This window comes from Mus musculus, chromosome X, assembly GCF_000001635.26.
Source record: "Mus musculus strain C57BL/6J chromosome X, GRCm38.p6 C57BL/6J".
NCBI classification, from domain to species: domain Eukaryota; kingdom Metazoa; phylum Chordata; class Mammalia; order Rodentia; family Muridae; genus Mus; species Mus musculus.
Genome location: NC_000086.7, coordinates 54,712,769 through 54,730,724, shown reverse-complemented (window position 1 = coordinate 54,730,724; position 17,956 = coordinate 54,712,769). Strand labels below are relative to the sequence as shown.

Below are 17,956 nucleotides of genomic sequence, written 5' to 3'. Positions count from 1 at the left end.
AGAGTCAGATGCAGAAATTTACATGCAACCAATGGACAGAATCTGGGAACTCCTGTGGTTGAATTAGGGAAAAGCTGGAAGAAGCAGAGGAAGAGGGAGAACCTGTAGAAAGACCAGCAGTCTCGACTAACCTGGACCTTCCAGGATCTCTCAGACACTGAACCACCAACCAGGAAGCATATACCAGATGATATGAAGCCCCCCACCACATATACAGCAGAGGTCTGCCGGGTCTGGACTCAGTCGGAGAAGGTGAATTTAACCCTCAAGAGACTTAAGTCTACAGGGAGAAGGGATGTCTGGTGGAGTGGGGTAGGATGGTGGGGACATCCTCTTGGAGATGGGTGTGTGTGGGGGGGGGAGGTATGGGATGTGGAACAGTCAGAGGGTGGACAAGGGAGGGGATAAAGTCTGAACTTATAAAAAAAGATTAAAGAATAAATTTTAAAGAATTCACTACATTAGTGTGTGGAAGTTCCGTACAAAAGGACTATTTGCCACTCACTCATTTATATGGATTTTGTTTGGAATTTAATATAAAAATATCTTAACCTTAAAGAAAAAAACAATTAAAGATGTTTAAAAATAATGGAGTTCTATTATGTCTCTAAATGTATACCACCTACTTATCTTTATAATCACATCAGTAGGGTTTAACTTCCTTCTTAGAATCATCAGAAATACAAGGATTAAAGAGACTTTCAAACTCTGTTTCATAAGAGACAAAAAGTTAGCGGATTTTTTATTTGCTTAGAAATGTACTATCAAGTGAAAAATTTGCATGCTTCATTAGTCTCAAGATGGGAATGTAGATGAGTACTTCAGAGTATGCTTCATGATGTCTCTTTTAAACACAGACATTCATTTTCTCAATTCACCATCTACATCAAAAAGCATATCGGAGTTGTTGGTCTCCAAGTTCATCAAACCCTAAAAAAGAAAAGCACTTGTTACTAAACAAGCTCCCAAGGATACAAATATGAAAGATTCTGTGTAAATGATATCTAGACGTGCTATGTTTAGTTAAGCAGGATAATTATAGTGTTAATAAACTATAAGGTACATCTGAGGTCAAACTCCCAATTGATGATTTCAGGTCTTGAATAATTCCTAGAAAGCCATAAGGATGTTACAGATAATATCAGTCAATTCAGACAGAAACAATTGAAAATAGTAAGTAGTTAAACTTTATGATTCCCAAAACATATTTAGTTTCCTAAGGACATTTTATGGACCATGAGCAAAATACCTTCAAGTACCTCTTATGCATGTCTTTAATTGCTTCCAAGAAGTGGCTCTGACTACATTTGGACAGTTTTAATGCTTGTTCTTCTTTTTTATAATTGTTCTCCAAATGTAAAAAGAAAACATTACTATAACAATTCTGTTAATTTTGTTGTTACTACCATGCAGCATGAACACTAGACTAACAGTCAGCCATTTAATGTATCTCCAATACTAAAATGTTACATGAGCAAACATAATTCCATATGAAACTTAAAAGGAATAGTTTTCCACCTGATTTAACACTTTAACAAATATTATGAATAAATATACTTATATTTTTACAGTAACATTAAATGAATTTATACTACAAATTGTGGGGTAACATTCTTTTTTATAAAAAGGGTTTGCCATGCTACACATATTGGCCTTTGCCTCCCAAGTTGTTATGTTTATATGAATGCATGATGTAAACATGAACTTGGTAAAATCCTAGCCCGGGAAGTTTAACTCTAGGTAATGTTAATGCTTTTACCATAAGATGGCCTCCTTTTAATTAATAGCAGAAGCAATCCCAGGAGGTGGTTCACTACCTCATCTCTGTATCTACCCTCCACCTAAATTGTATGTGCCATGTCTTCTACTTTCTCTTCCTTTCTTAAGGATGCCTTATACTTGTTCTTTACTAAGCCCAATGTCTTCACTTGTCTCAACTATTCTCAAGAATTTCATCAATTGTAACTGTTATTTTAAATATATGACTCTTGCTTGCTGTCAGTGTAATGCCTATACAACTAACTTTTATAAAGTTTGAGTTAGAATGATCACAAGATCATGAACAGTCTTGATCAATTAAAGATACCCTTCCTCAAAATAAAGCCTAAAAAATGTCTGTGGACAAAGTTTGGTGGTAGATTGGTTTTCTCTAAGTTCCAATCTCAGTAATACAGCGAAGTACTAATACAAATTTCTCTTTGTACTCTTTATCTTAGCACACAACCATGGTAATTTGCATTTTTTAAAAACTTAAGACAAGCCCTTTACTCTTTTTCTCCCTGGGCTACTACATTCCTTTTTTTTTTCTTTATTCACTGTGATCAGCTTTGTACCTCACATTTCCACTCAAATCATCCTGATTAAGTACAATGACCTCCACTTTGTGAAGTTTATCTTAAAAAACCTGCACATTTAGATATAATGAGACAACGGATTAAAATTGGGTGACTTCTTTGGTTGAACCCCACTGTTGGGAGAAAGTGTCTCATTGAACCTAGAGCTCATCCATTAGGCTACACCTGGTGGCTACGAAACTCTGGGAATCTTCTTATCTCTGAACGAAATCTGAGTTGGTGGTTATGAAATACTCACCACCCAATGAACTTTCATTTTTGTGGTAGTTTGTTTTTAGTTTTGCTAATTTGTTGTTGTTGCTGATAGTGTCGGTGGTTTGTGTGTTCATGCCTATGCAGGGAATATAAGCTCGGGTCTCCATGCCTACAGTGAAAAAGATTACCTAGTAAACCATCTTCCAGCCCTGCAAATTTATCTTATTTTGCCTATTAGTAGCATATGACACAGTTACTGATCTTTTCTTCCTTAAATTTTTCTTTCACTCATTATAGTTTTCTTTCTACCAATTATTATGTTCCTTTACTAGTTCCCTCTCACCTCCGCCCCATGCAGAATTACAAGTATTGAAATACTCTGGGGGTCTGTCTTTAGACTCCTCATTTACACAGATGAGCACACCCCCTGAAATTTTATCCAGAGTTCAAGGTTTAAAAATTGCCTTCAATTGGAGTATTTATTTATTTTCTATCTTTAGTCCCTATCTCTTTTCTGAACTGACTCATAAGGTCGGCTACATCTGGTGGCTACGAAGCTCTGGGAATCTTCTTATCTCTGAACGAAATCTGAGTTTGGTGGTTATGAAATACTCACCACCCAATGAACTTTCATTTTGGCTTTTTTTTTTTTTTTGAAAATGGCTTTTCAGGTAGGAATGGATCTCCTGTTCATTTCAAATTGAATACTTCCCAAACTATTAACCAATCAAATAAAATTTAGTTACTATGGTCATCATCTCAGATCTTACTTGGAAACCATGTGATGACTACAGTAATTGGTACATTAATCGAGAGATGATTTAAAATAGTTAGTGATATTCTTTCACAGGAATATTCTGCCAGGGCTGTTGAGAAAGGTTGTTTCCATCCACTGTTGTTAGTAAATTTGTACTAAGTTTAGGATTGTGAGAACTGATTTTCCAGTTTGATTTGGTTTTCTAATATTAATAACAGAGTCCAGATGACACCAGTAAGAAAGCTTTCTCTCTCTTTTCGACTGTACCTGAGGCTGACATATTTTGCTTCCTTTTGTAGAAACTGGTAATCCTCTCTTCATCCTTCAGCAAATGTCTGCCTCTTGAAAATTTAAGATCTGGTCTACCATAAAGTGCCTAGTGGTTTTCATTTATATAGTATGTGACCATATCTCTCTGGTTTACAACTCAGTAGGACTAGAACAGAGCCAAGGATAGATAATGAAACTTGATTATGTTTTGTGTGCCCAACACAAGGCTAGTTTCTCTATTCCTACATGATACATAGTTATACTAGGTTAATTATAAAGGTAGTTATGATACAAACCACTGATTTTTCTTGCTGTTCATTGAAATTCTGGACATCCATATCAAACTTCTGAAATGTAGTTTTATACTGCTCACACGACTTGTTGTTGATCATCTCCCTGTAAAGCAAAGTAATGATATCAATCATATTTCAAACCAATATGAAAAAGAACATTTAAAACAAATTAAATTGACCATTTCATAGTAAAAAAGAAAAAAAAGCAGTATAAAGTTATCTAATGGGAAATCAGCATAGAATTTTCCCTAAAAGATTATCAGAGAAGTCTTATTTTATGTTCTAGCTTTTCAAAATTAAATACGTTCTAATACATATATATCTTATTTTAGAAAATTGACTGTATTTCAAAGTATTTTTTCATTATTTTCTACCAAATATAAGGTCTAATTTATTTTCCTATATTGATTCAGTTAAGAATTTGTGCAAAACATAAGTCAATTAAAATATACCAATTGTCTGCATATGTAATTGATCCTTTTCCATATTGTTAAACATAATAAACCAGAAATTACATTTCTAAGATTTTGTGCAAGATTTCTTTGTTTCCACAATGATTGTTAATCAAAATTTAAAATCTCATTAACAGCTACTTAAAGTAGAAAATAATAATTTTCACAGACTTCTAAGAGTTAGATTTAGTTTCCTTCAAGGCATGAAGTTATAAGGTTAAATGCTTAGACAAAATCAAAGTCACGCATTTTTACTAAAGGCTCAGAAATGACTTTTTTTTAAACTTCAGCCACATATAATTTTTAAAACTATACAAGTGTGACCCTACAAAACTAACATCTCTACCTCTCCCTTTTGTTCATTTGCCAAAGTTGTCCTAACTTCTGGTTGCTTCCTTTGAAAGAATCTTTGATATAAGTTTCCATGTGTGTTCTCTTTATGTGACTCCAGGTCCAAGGTAACTGAAATAATCATCTGATATCTATGGGAAACAGGCATATATGTGCTGCACATATATGCCTGCAAGCAAAACACTAATACACATAAATAAGTCTAAAAAATAGTTATTAAGAACATTGTTTCCTATGTCATGGAGGAAGTTTTGGGTCTATGATCCTAGTTTAGGAATCTTAAGCAGGATATGTCCAGTGTATAGGACAACGTAGGTTACATGGCAAAATTCAGGCCAGCTTGAACTACATGGTGAGACCATATCTCAAAGACAAATTATTGTCTTCTAAGAAAGCTCATGTAACATTCAAAAATATATAATTTAAAACAGATTATTTGAGATCTGAGTATCAATCTCTCACTGGTTAGTAAAGTTGTCTTTACTTTCAGTTATGTAATTCTTTTAAAAAAAACAAAAACAAGACAAAAAACAAAAACAAAAACAAAAAAGCAGTGAGGGGATTGGAGAGATGATTCATCAGTTAAGAGCTGGTTCCCTTCCATAGATCTGAGATTAGATTCCCAGCACCTCTAAGTTTGCTCACAACCTATAACTCCAGTTCCAGGGGATTCAATGCCTTCATCTGGTCTCCTCAGTTACCAGACATACAAGCTGTGAGCATACACACATGCAAGGAAAACAAACATACCCATAAAATGAAATTTTAAAAAAAGGAATAAGGGTTTCATTAAAGAATTTTTTTTTGCACTGTGCCATATAAAGACAGAAGCACAGAGGAGTCCTAGAAAAGAAAATGACTTAATATAAAATTAACACTGGGTCACATAAAAACTGTTGCATGTATAGAATTTGTATACATATCACTTAGCTTTGAATACATGGAACAATAAAAATGTTTACATCATTTTTGTTCCCCTAAAAATCCCTGTAAAGCAGTTACAAAGATGCCACAGAAGTTAAGAGGGTTTACTCTGAAAGGAGGAGGTTCGCAAGTTTGAATCTACTACCCATCTACAAAAGCCACCATTAATGGTTGCTTTTACAATAGCAGCACTGTGGTAGGCAGAGTGAGAATTCCTAGGACTTGCTGGCTGCTTGTCTAGCTGCATGTTCAGTGACAGAACATGTCTTAAGGGAATAAGGTAGAAAGTAAAAGAGCAACAGCCAACAATCTCCTCTGCCCTCCACATATGTATACATGTACCACAGACACAAACATGCAAAAAAATAAAATAAAAATGAAGTTTCATTAATGTCACACCTCTTCAAAAAGCACCATTTTCACCTCTATACCATAGAAAAAAATAAGTCCATGGGGCTAAATCAAAAATATTTGCAAGAGTCTGTGTCATGGGTAGACTTTGTGTGCTGACTCTGCACCTAGTCTCACAATACCAACAGGAAACTCAACTCCCAGGTGCTCTAGTACTCCCAAGATCACAAGAATGGCTTTAACATCAGAAGTAACTGAGTCCCCAAGGATCCAGGGACACAGGAACTCCTACCTTGCCAGATGCATCCCCAACATCTGGAGTAACTCAGTCCCAAAGGATCCAGGGACACAGGCATTCTTGCCTTGGCAGTGGCATGGTTCCCTATTGGTCTGAAACTATAGCTGGATCAGACCTGGGGTACTGCCTTTGTACCCACTCTTAAAACACCCAGAAGGAGCTCAACTCTCGGGTATCTGAAATGCCCAAGATCACAGGATCACAAAAGAAGCATGACTCCACGGAGATCAGACAAACCAAGGGACACTCCAGTTCTGACAGAAGATCACAGCTGAGGGCACAACATCTTGCCCAACACCCTGTGTATCTGACACCCCCCACATAAACCAGGGAAAGAAAAACACCCTCCCAGACAGAGGCATGGGTTCCTTGCAGCTTGCATCTGTGTCCAGAGAAAAACTAGTGACTTGGCACCCCACCAAATCTTGCAACACCAAGAAAAATCTTCACTCCCCGGAGCTCTGACACAGGATCTCAGGAGATTGGTTATACCAGGGTTTGAGGATCCAAGAGGCAGCTTGACTTCCACGAGCTTAGACATACCCAGCATATCAGGATCCCAGGATCCCTGGATCCCAGAGACAGCTGGACTCTGATGAGTTCTGTCACAACCAGGGTTACAGGAGGGAGAAGCTCCAGTCAGAGACTGCAAGGGAAAGTAGTACCAAAGAAAATGAGATGGTGAGAGGTAAGCACAAGAATATAAGCAATAGAAACCAAGACTAGTTGGCATGATCAGAACACAGTTTGGCCACAGCAGCAAGTCCTGGATAGCCCAACATATTGGAAAAGAAAGATTCAGATTCAAAATCACATCTCAAGATGATGATAGAGTTCTTTAAGAACAAAAATAGTTTACTTAAAGAAATACAGGGAACACAGGTAAACAGCTAGAAGCCCTTAAAGAGTAAACACAAAATCCCCTTAAAGAATGAAGGAAAACACTATAAAACAGTGAGGGAATAGAACAAAATCCATTTAGTATCTAAAAATGGAAATAGAGGTAATAAAAAATCACAAAGAGATGAAACTGGAGAAAGAAAGAAAAAAAAAAAAAACTTAGGAGAAATAGATGCAAGCATCTCGAACAGAATACAAGAGATAGAATAGAGAATCTCAGGTACAGAAGATACCATAGAAAACATTGGCACAACAGTCTAAGAAAATGGAAAATGCAAACATCTCCTAACCCAAAACATCAAGGAAATCCAGGACAAAATGAGAAGACAAATCCTAAGGAAAATAGGTATAGACGAGAGAGAAGATTCACAAGTCAAAGGGCCAGCAAATATCTTCAACAAAATTATAGAAGAAAACTTCCCAAATCTAAAGAAAGTGATGCACATGAACATATTAGAAGTCCAAATAAACTGGACCAGAAAAGAAATCATTCCCCAAACATAATAATCAGAACAACAAATGCAATAAAGAAAGATAGACTGTTAAAAGCAGTAAGAAATTCAGCAAAGTGGCTAGATATAAAATTAACTCAAACCAATCAGTAGCTTTCCTCTAATCAAAGGATAAACAGGCTGAAAAAGAATTTATGGAAACAACACCCTTCACAATAGTCACAAACTATAAAACCTTGGTGTGACTCGAACCAAGCAAGCGAAAGATCTGTATGACAAGAACTTCATGTCTCTGAAAATAGAAATTGAAAATCTCAGAAGATGGAAAGATCTCCCATGATCATAGGTTGGCACAATTAATTCAGTAAAAATGGCCATCTTGCCAAAAGCAATCTATAGATTCAATGCAATCTCCATCAAAATTGAATCTAAATTCTTCATTGAGATATAAAGAGGAATTTGAAAAATCATTTGGAATAACAAAATTCCAGGATATAAAAAAATATTCTCAACAATAAAAGAAGTTCAGGCGGAACCATCCCTGACCTCAAGCTGTATTATAGAGAAATAGTGAGAAAAATGTATGGTAATGGTACAGAGACAATGACTTCATGAAATTCACAGGCAAATGGATGGATCTAAAATATATCATCCTGTGTGAAGTAACCCAATCCCAAAAGGACAAACATGGCATGCACTCACTGATAAGTGGATATTAGCCTAAATGCTCAGAATACCCAAAATGTAATTAACAGAACATGAAGCTCAGGAAGAAAGAAAAATAAAGTGTGGGTGTTTCAGTCCTTCTTAGAATGGGGAACTATATAAACCTGGGAAAAAATATGGAGACAAAATACAGAGCAGAGACTGAAGGAATGACCATCTAGAATCTGCCTAACATGTAGATTCATTCCATACACAGACAGAACACAAACCCAGTCACGATTGTGGATGCCAACAAGTACTTGCTGACAGGAGCCTAATAATGTTGTCTCCTGAGAGGCTCTTTCAGAGAAAAGAGGCTGATGCTCATAGCCAACCATCAGACCAATCATAGGGTCCCCAGTGGAACAGTTAGAGGAAGGACTGAAGGAGCTGAAGGGGTTTGCAATCTTATAGGAAGAACTACAATATGAAAGAACCAGACCACCCCCAGAGCACCCAGGGACTAAGCCACCAACCAAAGATGGGGTCCCATGGCTCCAGCTGCATATATAGCAGAGGATGGCCTAGTCAGACATCAGTGGGAGGAGAGGTCCTTGGTCCTGTGAAGGTTCGATGTCCCAGTGTAGGCAAATACAAGTGTGGGGAGGTGGGAGTGGGTGGGTGGGAAAAACCCTCATAGAAGCACAGAGAGGTGTAATGGAATAGGGAGTTTCTGGGGTGAAACCAAGAAAGGGCTATTACTTGAAAAGCAAATAAAGATAATATCTAATAAAAATAAAAATGAATTAAAATAAAAATTATTACAAAAATAGGAATAACTCATTAAGATATAATATAGTATATTAACTAATATTTCCTAATATGTAAATTATGTTAATACTATATAGTTTCAAACAAATTATATATCTAAAATGTTCCTTCAAATTTTCCCAGAATATTTTGTACTGGATATCTGTGAAGTAATTCAAGTTCTAAAAATTAAGGATGATGGGGATACAGTTTGATGGCTCAGCTTTTGTCCTACAAGCAGGATGATGAGAATTTGACCCACAGCACTATACCCTCCAAGAAAACCACTCAAATTACAGATTAATCTTACGGAAACATTGTTTGTAATATACATCACATTCCAATTATTAATACAGATTACTTGCTATACAATCAATTAAAATTTTCTGGAAGTACTTACACTAAGAAGGAAATAATAAGTTTGAACATATTACCGTGTATCTCCAACGATTTCTTCAGGAATTTCATTCTCATCATCATGAGTTACTGGATTCTGTTCTGGGTTGATAATAAAACATGATATTAAAACAATTATTTTATTTTGCAAATTTTAATGAAATACTTTGTGATCATTCAGGCATAGTGCCAACATTAGGTTTCAAGCAGATCTATTATTTGTCTAGAACTTAAACAAAATGAAGTAATGTCTAATTGTCATCTAAAATATGTTTTAAGTTCTTTATTTACATGTTGTGTTTAAAGACAAGAGATACAATATGAGATTTTCGATCTCCTTTACAAGCCTAATTAGAATAACTGAGAAAAAAAGGAAGTGTAACATCAATGCACAACATTAAATATCTGGTACCTTCCATAAGATCCAATTTTGAAGCATTCCCATCTTGCTGTTCACCACTTAACAAATTCCTGTTTTCTATTGGTGTCTCTACAGAACTTGCAAAACGCTGCCATTCCTCTGAGAAACTTACGTTTTCTGAATTAAAATAAAAATGAATAAATAAATTTTCTCAAGCCATTTGAATCCAAAAAAATATTTAAACTAATAAAATTGAAATATAAAATAACATTAAGGAATGATTTTTATAAAAACAGTACTTCATAATTGCATGAAGGGTTTAAAGATAAAACCATATTTCTATTACCCTCTTATTTAATCCAAAAGACTTTAGTATTTGAATATGGAACACAATAGTTGCCTTCAAAAATAGCCATTATTAACCTTGTCTTTAATATATACAAATTTTTACAAAGAATTATTTAAGTTGAATAAAGTATCTTGGGCTTCCTTACTATAAAGGACTAAGAGGTTGTTATTTTTCAGTTTAAAAACTCTCTCTCTCTCTCTCTCTCTCTCTCTCTCTCTCTCTCTCTCTCTCTCTCTCTTTCTCACACACACACACAAAAACGCTATGGTGGCTTTAACTGTGACATCAATTTGGTTTATATCTAATCATAGGAGGATCTGCATTTTGGTCCGATTCCTGCAGGTTTTTGATAAAATTAAGCAACTTTGTCTGCATTTCAATCTCCAAATAAAATCATAGTTCTTATTATCACAAGCAAGTTCCTCAATCTTTTTCATTGCAATACAAATCTAAAGCAAATGTAAATTATAAAGTTCTGCCTGGCTGGACATATATTTTACTGCTACAGCAAGAAACTCTGGTTTCAATCTTCAACAATGAAAATAAAATTAAAAAAAAATAAAGCAGGCATGTTCCCTCAGGCCCCAGTACATTTGTAAGGCTGAGGACTTCAGTTTCAAGGCAAGTCCAAGCTGCACATGAGGTTTCTGACACTCCTGAGATACAAAGTTAGAGTTCACTTCCCTAAACCAAAACAATGCATAAATAAACACAGCCTGGCCTGAATTATGTCTGAAGACCCAGAACTTCTCAGGCTGAGAGGAGCCTCTGGTTTTGGAGGCAGTTTGCGGCCTATATATACAAATGTCGGCAATCTGGACTTTCAATACCAGGTAGAGGACAATGAAGACTGGTCTTCAGTTTGTTTTTCATGAATTCCTGGCAGGCAGCAGCAGCAACAACACAGAAAATGTTCTAGTCTGTTTCCACCACTAATCGACCTCCAGTTTACTCACACCTCACATCCCCAGGCCCCAAAAAGACTTTCAGGGTCTCCAAATCCCTGGACTTCCTGCTTTCTGCTAGGTGCTGTCTGTTTAAACTCCTGCCCTTAGCGAATTTCTCTGTTTTTCTCCACAGAGGTCTAGGTGGGTAAAGTCGATTGTGAACCCAGAAGTGGTATAATCCAGGGTCCAGTAAGGCTCACCTCCTCTCCTTACTCCTGAAGTAACACCTCTGCCCCAACACCTTCACCCCACCTTGACCCACAGCTGAACCATAATTAACCAACTTTCAACAGGTCACTGACAACCTCCACAGAGACTTCTCCCTACCATGCTTCCTCAAGAACTAGTCTTGGTAGCCACCACAAAGCATACTGGTAACAGGGTTTGGACAGTGGGAAAACAATCTCAGACATGACCCTTGCTGATTGGCTGTGATTGCACATGCGTACTCAATGTGATATAGGCTCTATCAGACATCTGTCATTGAACTAGCAAAAAAGAGCTAGTATTTTAGCTGCCACTGCTACCCAGAAGCCTTCCTTTTTCAAAGGTTGCAATACTAACTTGAAAGATAAAATAAAATGAACCCCAAAGAAGACTCTCCTACTTTGTTTCAGTCGAAGGGGCTGTTGTGTGCAATTCTGATTTGTTTTATTATTAAACTAACGTGATTGTGCATGTTTGTATTTGTTCAACATGCATGTTTTGTGCTCATAGAAACTAGAACAGGATGCCAAATCCCCTGGTTCTAGAATTACAAATGGCTGTGCGCCATTATGTGGGTCCTAGGAACTAAACCTTTGTTCTCTCCAAGAGCAACAAGTGCTCTTAATTTCTAAGCCATCTTTCCATCCCTGTCTTGTGCATGTTTTAGGGTATGCTGGATCATTTCTCTTGATAGGTGTTTATTTTTACTATACAGTGGACATTATAAAAACATGACACTTTCCTAATATTGTGTATTTCCATAAAAAGAAGAAAAAAAAACACCATAATTTTAATGGATTGTGTAAATCATAAAAAGAGATTGAGCAAAAATGATGTGTATACATTTTAGTATATGTTTGCATATGGAGTCTAGAAATGGACATCCTCTGTATTCTCAATCATATTCCAACTTACATACACACACACACACACACACACACACACACACACACACACACACATTATATATATATATTTGTTTTTTTGAGACAGGGTTTCACTGTGTAGTCCTGGTTGTCCTGGAACTCACCCTGTAGACCAGAGTGGCCTCAAACTCAGAAATCCCCCTGCCCCCCTGATTCTGCCTCCCAAATGCTGGGATTAAATGCATGTGCCACCACTGCCTGACCCAACTTAAATCTTGAGACAGAGTCTCTCTGAATCTGCAGCTCACCAATGTATCTAGCCTGGCTAGCCAGCTAGCTGTTTCTACCTACTCAGCACTGGGCTGCAGCCTGAATTTTTAAAGTGATTGTAAGTGACTGAATATTGATGCAAAAATACTCAATAAAAGCTTTGTAAACCGAATCAAAGAATATATCAAAATGATCATCCATCATAATCAAGTACACTTCATCCCTGTGATGCAGGGGTGGCTTAATATATGGAAATCCATCAACTTTATCCAAAATAGAAACAAACTCCAAGAAAAAAAATCATGATCATCTCATTAGATGATGAGAAAGCATTTGACAAAATACATCACCCAGTCATAATAGAAGTCCAGGAAAGATCAGGAAGTCAAGGCCCATAACTAAACATAATAAAAGCAATAGAGAACAAACCTGTAGCCTACATCAAAATAAATGGTTAGAAACTTGAAGCAATCCCACAAAAATCAGGGACTAAACAAGGCTGCCCCCTTTCTGCCTACTTATCCACTATAGTACTTGAAGTCCTAGCCAGAGAAATTTGAAAACAAAAAGGAGATCAAGGGGATTCGAATTGGAAAGGAAGAAGTCAAAATATCGTATATCCAGAAGATATGATAGCATGTATCAGAGACCATAAAAATTACACCAGAGAAATCCTAAATCTGATAAACAACTTCAGTGCAGTAGCTGAATATAAAGTTAACTCAAACTTATCAGTGGCCTTTCTACACTCAAAGGATAAAGAAGATGAAAAAGAAATTAGGGAAACAACACCGTTCACAATAGTCACAAATAATATAAAAAACTTTGATGTGACTCTAAGTGAGGAAGTGAAAGATCTGTATGAAAAAAACTGTAAGTCTCTGAAGAAAGAAATCAAAGACCTCAGAAGATGGAAAGATCTCCCATGCTCAGGAATTGGCAGGATTGATGTACTAAAAATGGCTATCTTGTGGAAAGCAATCTACAGATTCAATGCAATCCCCATCAAAATTCTAACATAATTCTTAACTGAGTTAGAAAGAGATATTTGCAAACTCATCTGGATTAAAAAAAAAAAAAAAAAAAAAAAAAAACACCTAGGACAACAAAAACTATTCTCAACAGTAAAAGAACCTCTGGTGGAATCATCATGCCTGACCTAAAGTTGTACTACAGAACAATTGTGATAAAAACTGGATGGTACTTGTATGGCAACAGACAAGTCGACCAATGGAATAGAATCAAAGACACAGAAATGAACCCACACACCTATGGTCACTTGACTTTGACAAGGGAGCTAAAACCATCCAGTGGAAAAAAAAACATCATTTTCAACAAATGGTGCTGGCACAACTAATGGTTATCATGTAGAATAATGTGAATTGATCCATTTCTATCTCTTTGTACTAAGGTCAAATCCAAGTGGATCAAGGAACTCCACATAAAACCAGAGACACTGAAACTTATAGAGGAGTAAGTGGGGAAGAGCTTCGAAGATATGGGCACAGGGGGGAAATTCCTGAGCAGAACAGCAATAGATTGTGTTATAAGATTAAGATTAGACAAATTTGACCTTATAAAATTGCAAAGCTTCTGTAAGACAAAGGACACTGACAATAGGACAAAACAGCAACCAAGAGATGGGAAAAAATCTTTACCAATACTAAATCAGATAGGGGACTAATATCCAATATATATATATCAAGAAGCTGGACTCCTGAAAATCAAATAACCCTATTAAAAATTTGGGACAGAACTAAGCAAAGAATCCTCAAGTAAGGAATTCTGAATGGCTGAGAAACACCTAAAAATGTTCAACATCCTTAATTATCAGGGAAGTGTAAGTCAAAATAACCGTGAGATTCCACATCACACGAGTCAGAATGGCTAAGATCTAAAGCTCAGATGACAGCACATGCTGGTGATAATGTGGTGAAAGAAGAACACTCTTCCATTGCTGGTGGGATTGCAAGCTGTTACAACCACTCTGGAAAGCAGTCTGGTGTTTCCTCAGAAAATTTGACAGAGTTCTACTGGAAGATTCAGCAATATTCCTCCTGAGCATATTTCCAGAAGATATTCCAACTTGTTATAATGACCCATGCTTCAGTATGTTCATAGCAGCCTTATTTATAATAGCAAGTAGCTGAAAAGAACCCAGATGTCCCTCTTCAGAGGAAGGGATACAGAAAATATGGTACATTTACATAATGAATTACTGCATAGCCATTAAAAATAATGAATTCATGAAATTCTTAGACAAATGAATGCATCTGGATGATATCTTCCTAAGTGAGATAACCCAATCACAAAAGAACACACATGATATGCACTCACTGCTATGTGGATATTATCCCAGAAGCTCAGAATAACCAAGATACAATCTTCAAAACCCATGAAACTCAAGAAGAAAGAAGACCAAAGTATGGATATATTTTTCCTTCTTAAAATGGGGAAAATACCAATGGCAGGAGTTACAGAGACAAAGATTTGAGCTGAGACTGAAGGAATCCAGAGACTGGCTCACTAGGGGATCAATCCCATAAACCAACACCAAAGCCAGACACTATTGAAGATGCCAACAAGAGCGTGTGGACAGGAGACTGATATAGCTGTCTCCTGAGAGGCTCTGCCAGTGCCTGACAAATACAGAAGTGGATGATCACAGACATCCATTGGACTGAGCACAGTGTCCCCAATGATGGACCTAGAGAAAGTACCCAAGGAACATGAGGGATTTGCAGCCCCATAGGAGGAACAACAATATGAACTGACCAGTACCCCCAGAGTTCCATGGGAATATATCTCCAATCAAATAAAACAGATGGTGGGACTTACCATACCACTTGCCTATGTAGGAGAGGATGGCCTAGTCAGTTATCAATGGGAAAAGAGACCCTTGGTCCTGTAAATGTCCTATGCCCCAGAATTAGGGAATGCCTAGGCCAGGAAGTGTGAGTGGGTATGGCGGAGAGCAGGGGGAGAGGGGAGAGGAGAGGGGATTTTCAAAGGGAAAATAGAAAAGGGAATAATATTTGAAATGTAAATAAAGAAAATATATGATAGAAAAAAAGGAATGAAATAATTTATTTGCAGGTTTTATAAAATAAACACCCTTTCTGCTAACATATAGGAAAAACATCAGGTCTTTTCCTGGGGTAAAATCATAGCTAGTTATTGTTTCTAAACATATTGTGACTACAGCGCTAAGAGTAAGTATATGTGCTGCTAAAACTCAGGTATAGGAATATATAGATATAGGTAAAATTAGAAAGGAAGTATATGAAAACTCTTAGCAAAGAATTCTTCAATTTCAGGTGACTAACTTAAAGTCTAAATATCTGCAGGACACAATACCCAACACTGGATATACTAGACCTTCAGAATGAGCCTCCTCCAAAAAATTTATGTCATCGTCTTCATCATCATAGTCAAGAAGTAATAAGTAACCGTCCTTTGGTATCGCCCACAGTTTCTTAAGAGCCATTTTTCTCTTAAGCACTCAGATGTCTTCTTAGTTAAAAAAATAAAATAAAAAGGAAAAAAGAAAAAAATTAGTTATCTGAATCCAAAGGTATCATTTTAATAGTTAAACATGTCAAAAGGTCAAATAATTATCTTAGCTCAATGAAAGATTGTTTCTTTTGTTTTATAACAGTTATATTTTTAATAATTTGTCTTTATCAGAGCATTTTGTATACATATTCCATATGGTGACATATATATACGTATATATATTCAATATGGTGACATATATATATATGTGTGTGTGTGTATATATGTATATATATATTTATATGTATGAATGTATATATATATATATATGTGTGTGTGTGTGTGTGTGTGTGCTTCCCCTTTCGGTTTCCTCCATGTATCCCATTTATCATGTCCTTCTCCCTCGCAAATTTGTTTTAAAATCTTCTTTAACTTACTTAACTTAGTTATTTAAAAACCTTCTTTAGAACCAAAGTTAACAATCTGCCATTTCTCAGTTTTAAAAAGGCAAAAACAGGCTAGCCTTTAATATGTGAGTCCTCCCCTTCCCACCAAAACAATGAGCAAAACGTGTTTGCATGTAACCTTTGAGGCATCTGAATTTTGATACTATCCCCCAAAGATTCTTTTTAAACAATACATCACCAATTCTGTTTCTCAGTGTATCTCAGTATTAAAGTAAAATCACAGTACTATGCAGAAAGATAATGAACATGGTAATTATATATCCATGTCAAGAAACCCCAATGCTCAGTCTACAACAAACACTCACCACTGCCACCCACACAGAAAATTCTTATATTGGAGAAATTTGGGATTGGGGGAAGCCCAGGATTTCAAACATCTATAGATTGCAAGTTCAAAGCCAGCCCAAGCCAGGCCAGCCTGAGCTACAAAGGAAGATCCCATCCTACGGAACTAAAATTGAGAGAAAAAGCTGAACTTGGTGGTCCAAGTCTTTAATCCCAATACATGGGCGATTGAAATAGGAGAATCTTTGGTCTGAATCCATCCCAGATTACTTATTAAACTCTTTCAATGTCTCCTCTTCTTCTTTACTTTCATTCTTCCTATGCCACTTCCCTGTCTGCAATTTCCATACAGTCTGTACCAAAGGAACACACCATAGAGAAAACAACGAAGAGGGAGGAATCCTCAGTGTGTTTCTAACGGTTCTAGGACAGCACACAGGACAAGTGCCAAGGCTCCTCACCCAATGGCTCCCTGCTCCCTTGACCGCCAGTCCTGCAGCCAGCTCTCTGATCCTATCCCGGGGACCCAAGATTGTGTCCTCCTAGGGTTCACAATTCTCTAAGGCCCTGGGCTGTTCAATCCTCTGCCATGAATACAGTAGTCCACCTTCATTTTACCCTCAGAAGCCATAGAAATGGCGATGAGGAGGCTTTTCCCCACAGAGTGGCCTCCTGGGCCTGAGATGCCCTGTCACACCTTGATTAACTGTCCAACAACCCTGACCAGAGCCGATTATCACTTACAGGTTATCTCAGAGGTGAACACCTTCACAACTGCACCCTTCCACGCTCAGCTCCTCAATGGTAAAAAAAACCGTTGTCAGCAACGATGCCCGGACAGAGGATTCTGAGGACCCTTTGTGATGCCAGCTGGAGAAAATAGGTCTCACCCAGGGACTGCGCTGATTGGCTGAATATACCCTGCACATGCGTACATGGAGTACCAGACACCATCACTTCTAAGGGAGTTTTCAGGAGGTGGGAATGAGTTACTACTGGCTTTAAGACAATTTCTACATGTATAAGCCCTTACAGACTTGAAAAACTTGAACAAACTTGAATACATGTGAAACATATGAAACACTGCAAATGGCACTACTTTATTTCAACTGTAGAGGCTCTTGTATGCAATTTTGTTTTCTATTTATTTATGTTCATAACATTTAATGTGTGTGGACTTTTTCGGCATGTACATAAGCACACCACACGTGGATATTCTGTCCTAAGCGATCAGAATGGAGCATCCAGATCCCCTATAATT

At 36.9% G+C, this 17,956-nt stretch overlaps 1 protein-coding gene across 2 annotated transcripts; it reads right to left on the bottom strand.

Annotated features, from left to right (window-relative positions):
• Positions 1-715: 715 nt before the first annotated feature.
• On the bottom strand, positions 716-17,501 carry Gm14595 (predicted gene 14595). 2 transcript variants are annotated; one of them, NM_001359702.1, is made up of 6 exons: positions 17,440-17,501; positions 15,827-15,961; positions 9,861-9,986; positions 9,487-9,550; positions 3,873-3,972; positions 716-930 (listed from the first exon to the last, which is right to left on the bottom strand). In NM_001359702.1, exons 2-6 carry the CDS (start codon positions 15,933-15,935, stop codon positions 862-864), a joined length of 468 nt encoding a protein of 155 aa, NP_001346631.1. In that variant the 5' UTR covers positions 15,936-15,961; positions 17,440-17,501; the 3' UTR covers positions 716-861. The 2 variants fall into 2 exon arrangements, with proteins under 2 accessions (NP_001346631.1, NP_001346632.1); NM_001359703.1 differs by having other exon boundaries at positions 15,827-15,958.
• Positions 17,502-17,956: the final 455 nt, after the last annotated feature.

Excerpts from the sequence above, each read along its gene's own strand:
- Gm14595 (NM_001359702.1), bottom strand. The coding sequence starts at position 15,935 with ATGGCTCTTAAGAAACTGTGGGCGATACCAAAGGACGGTTACTTATTA. Across the intron at positions 9,987-15,826 it reads GGAGGAGGCTCATTCTGAAG|AAAACGTAAGTTTCTCAGAG; the intron begins GTCTAGTATATC and ends ATTTTAATTCAG. Across the intron at positions 3,973-9,486 it reads GAAATCGTTGGAGATACACG|GGAGATGATCAACAACAAGT; the intron begins GTAATATGTTCA and ends TTTGCTTTACAG.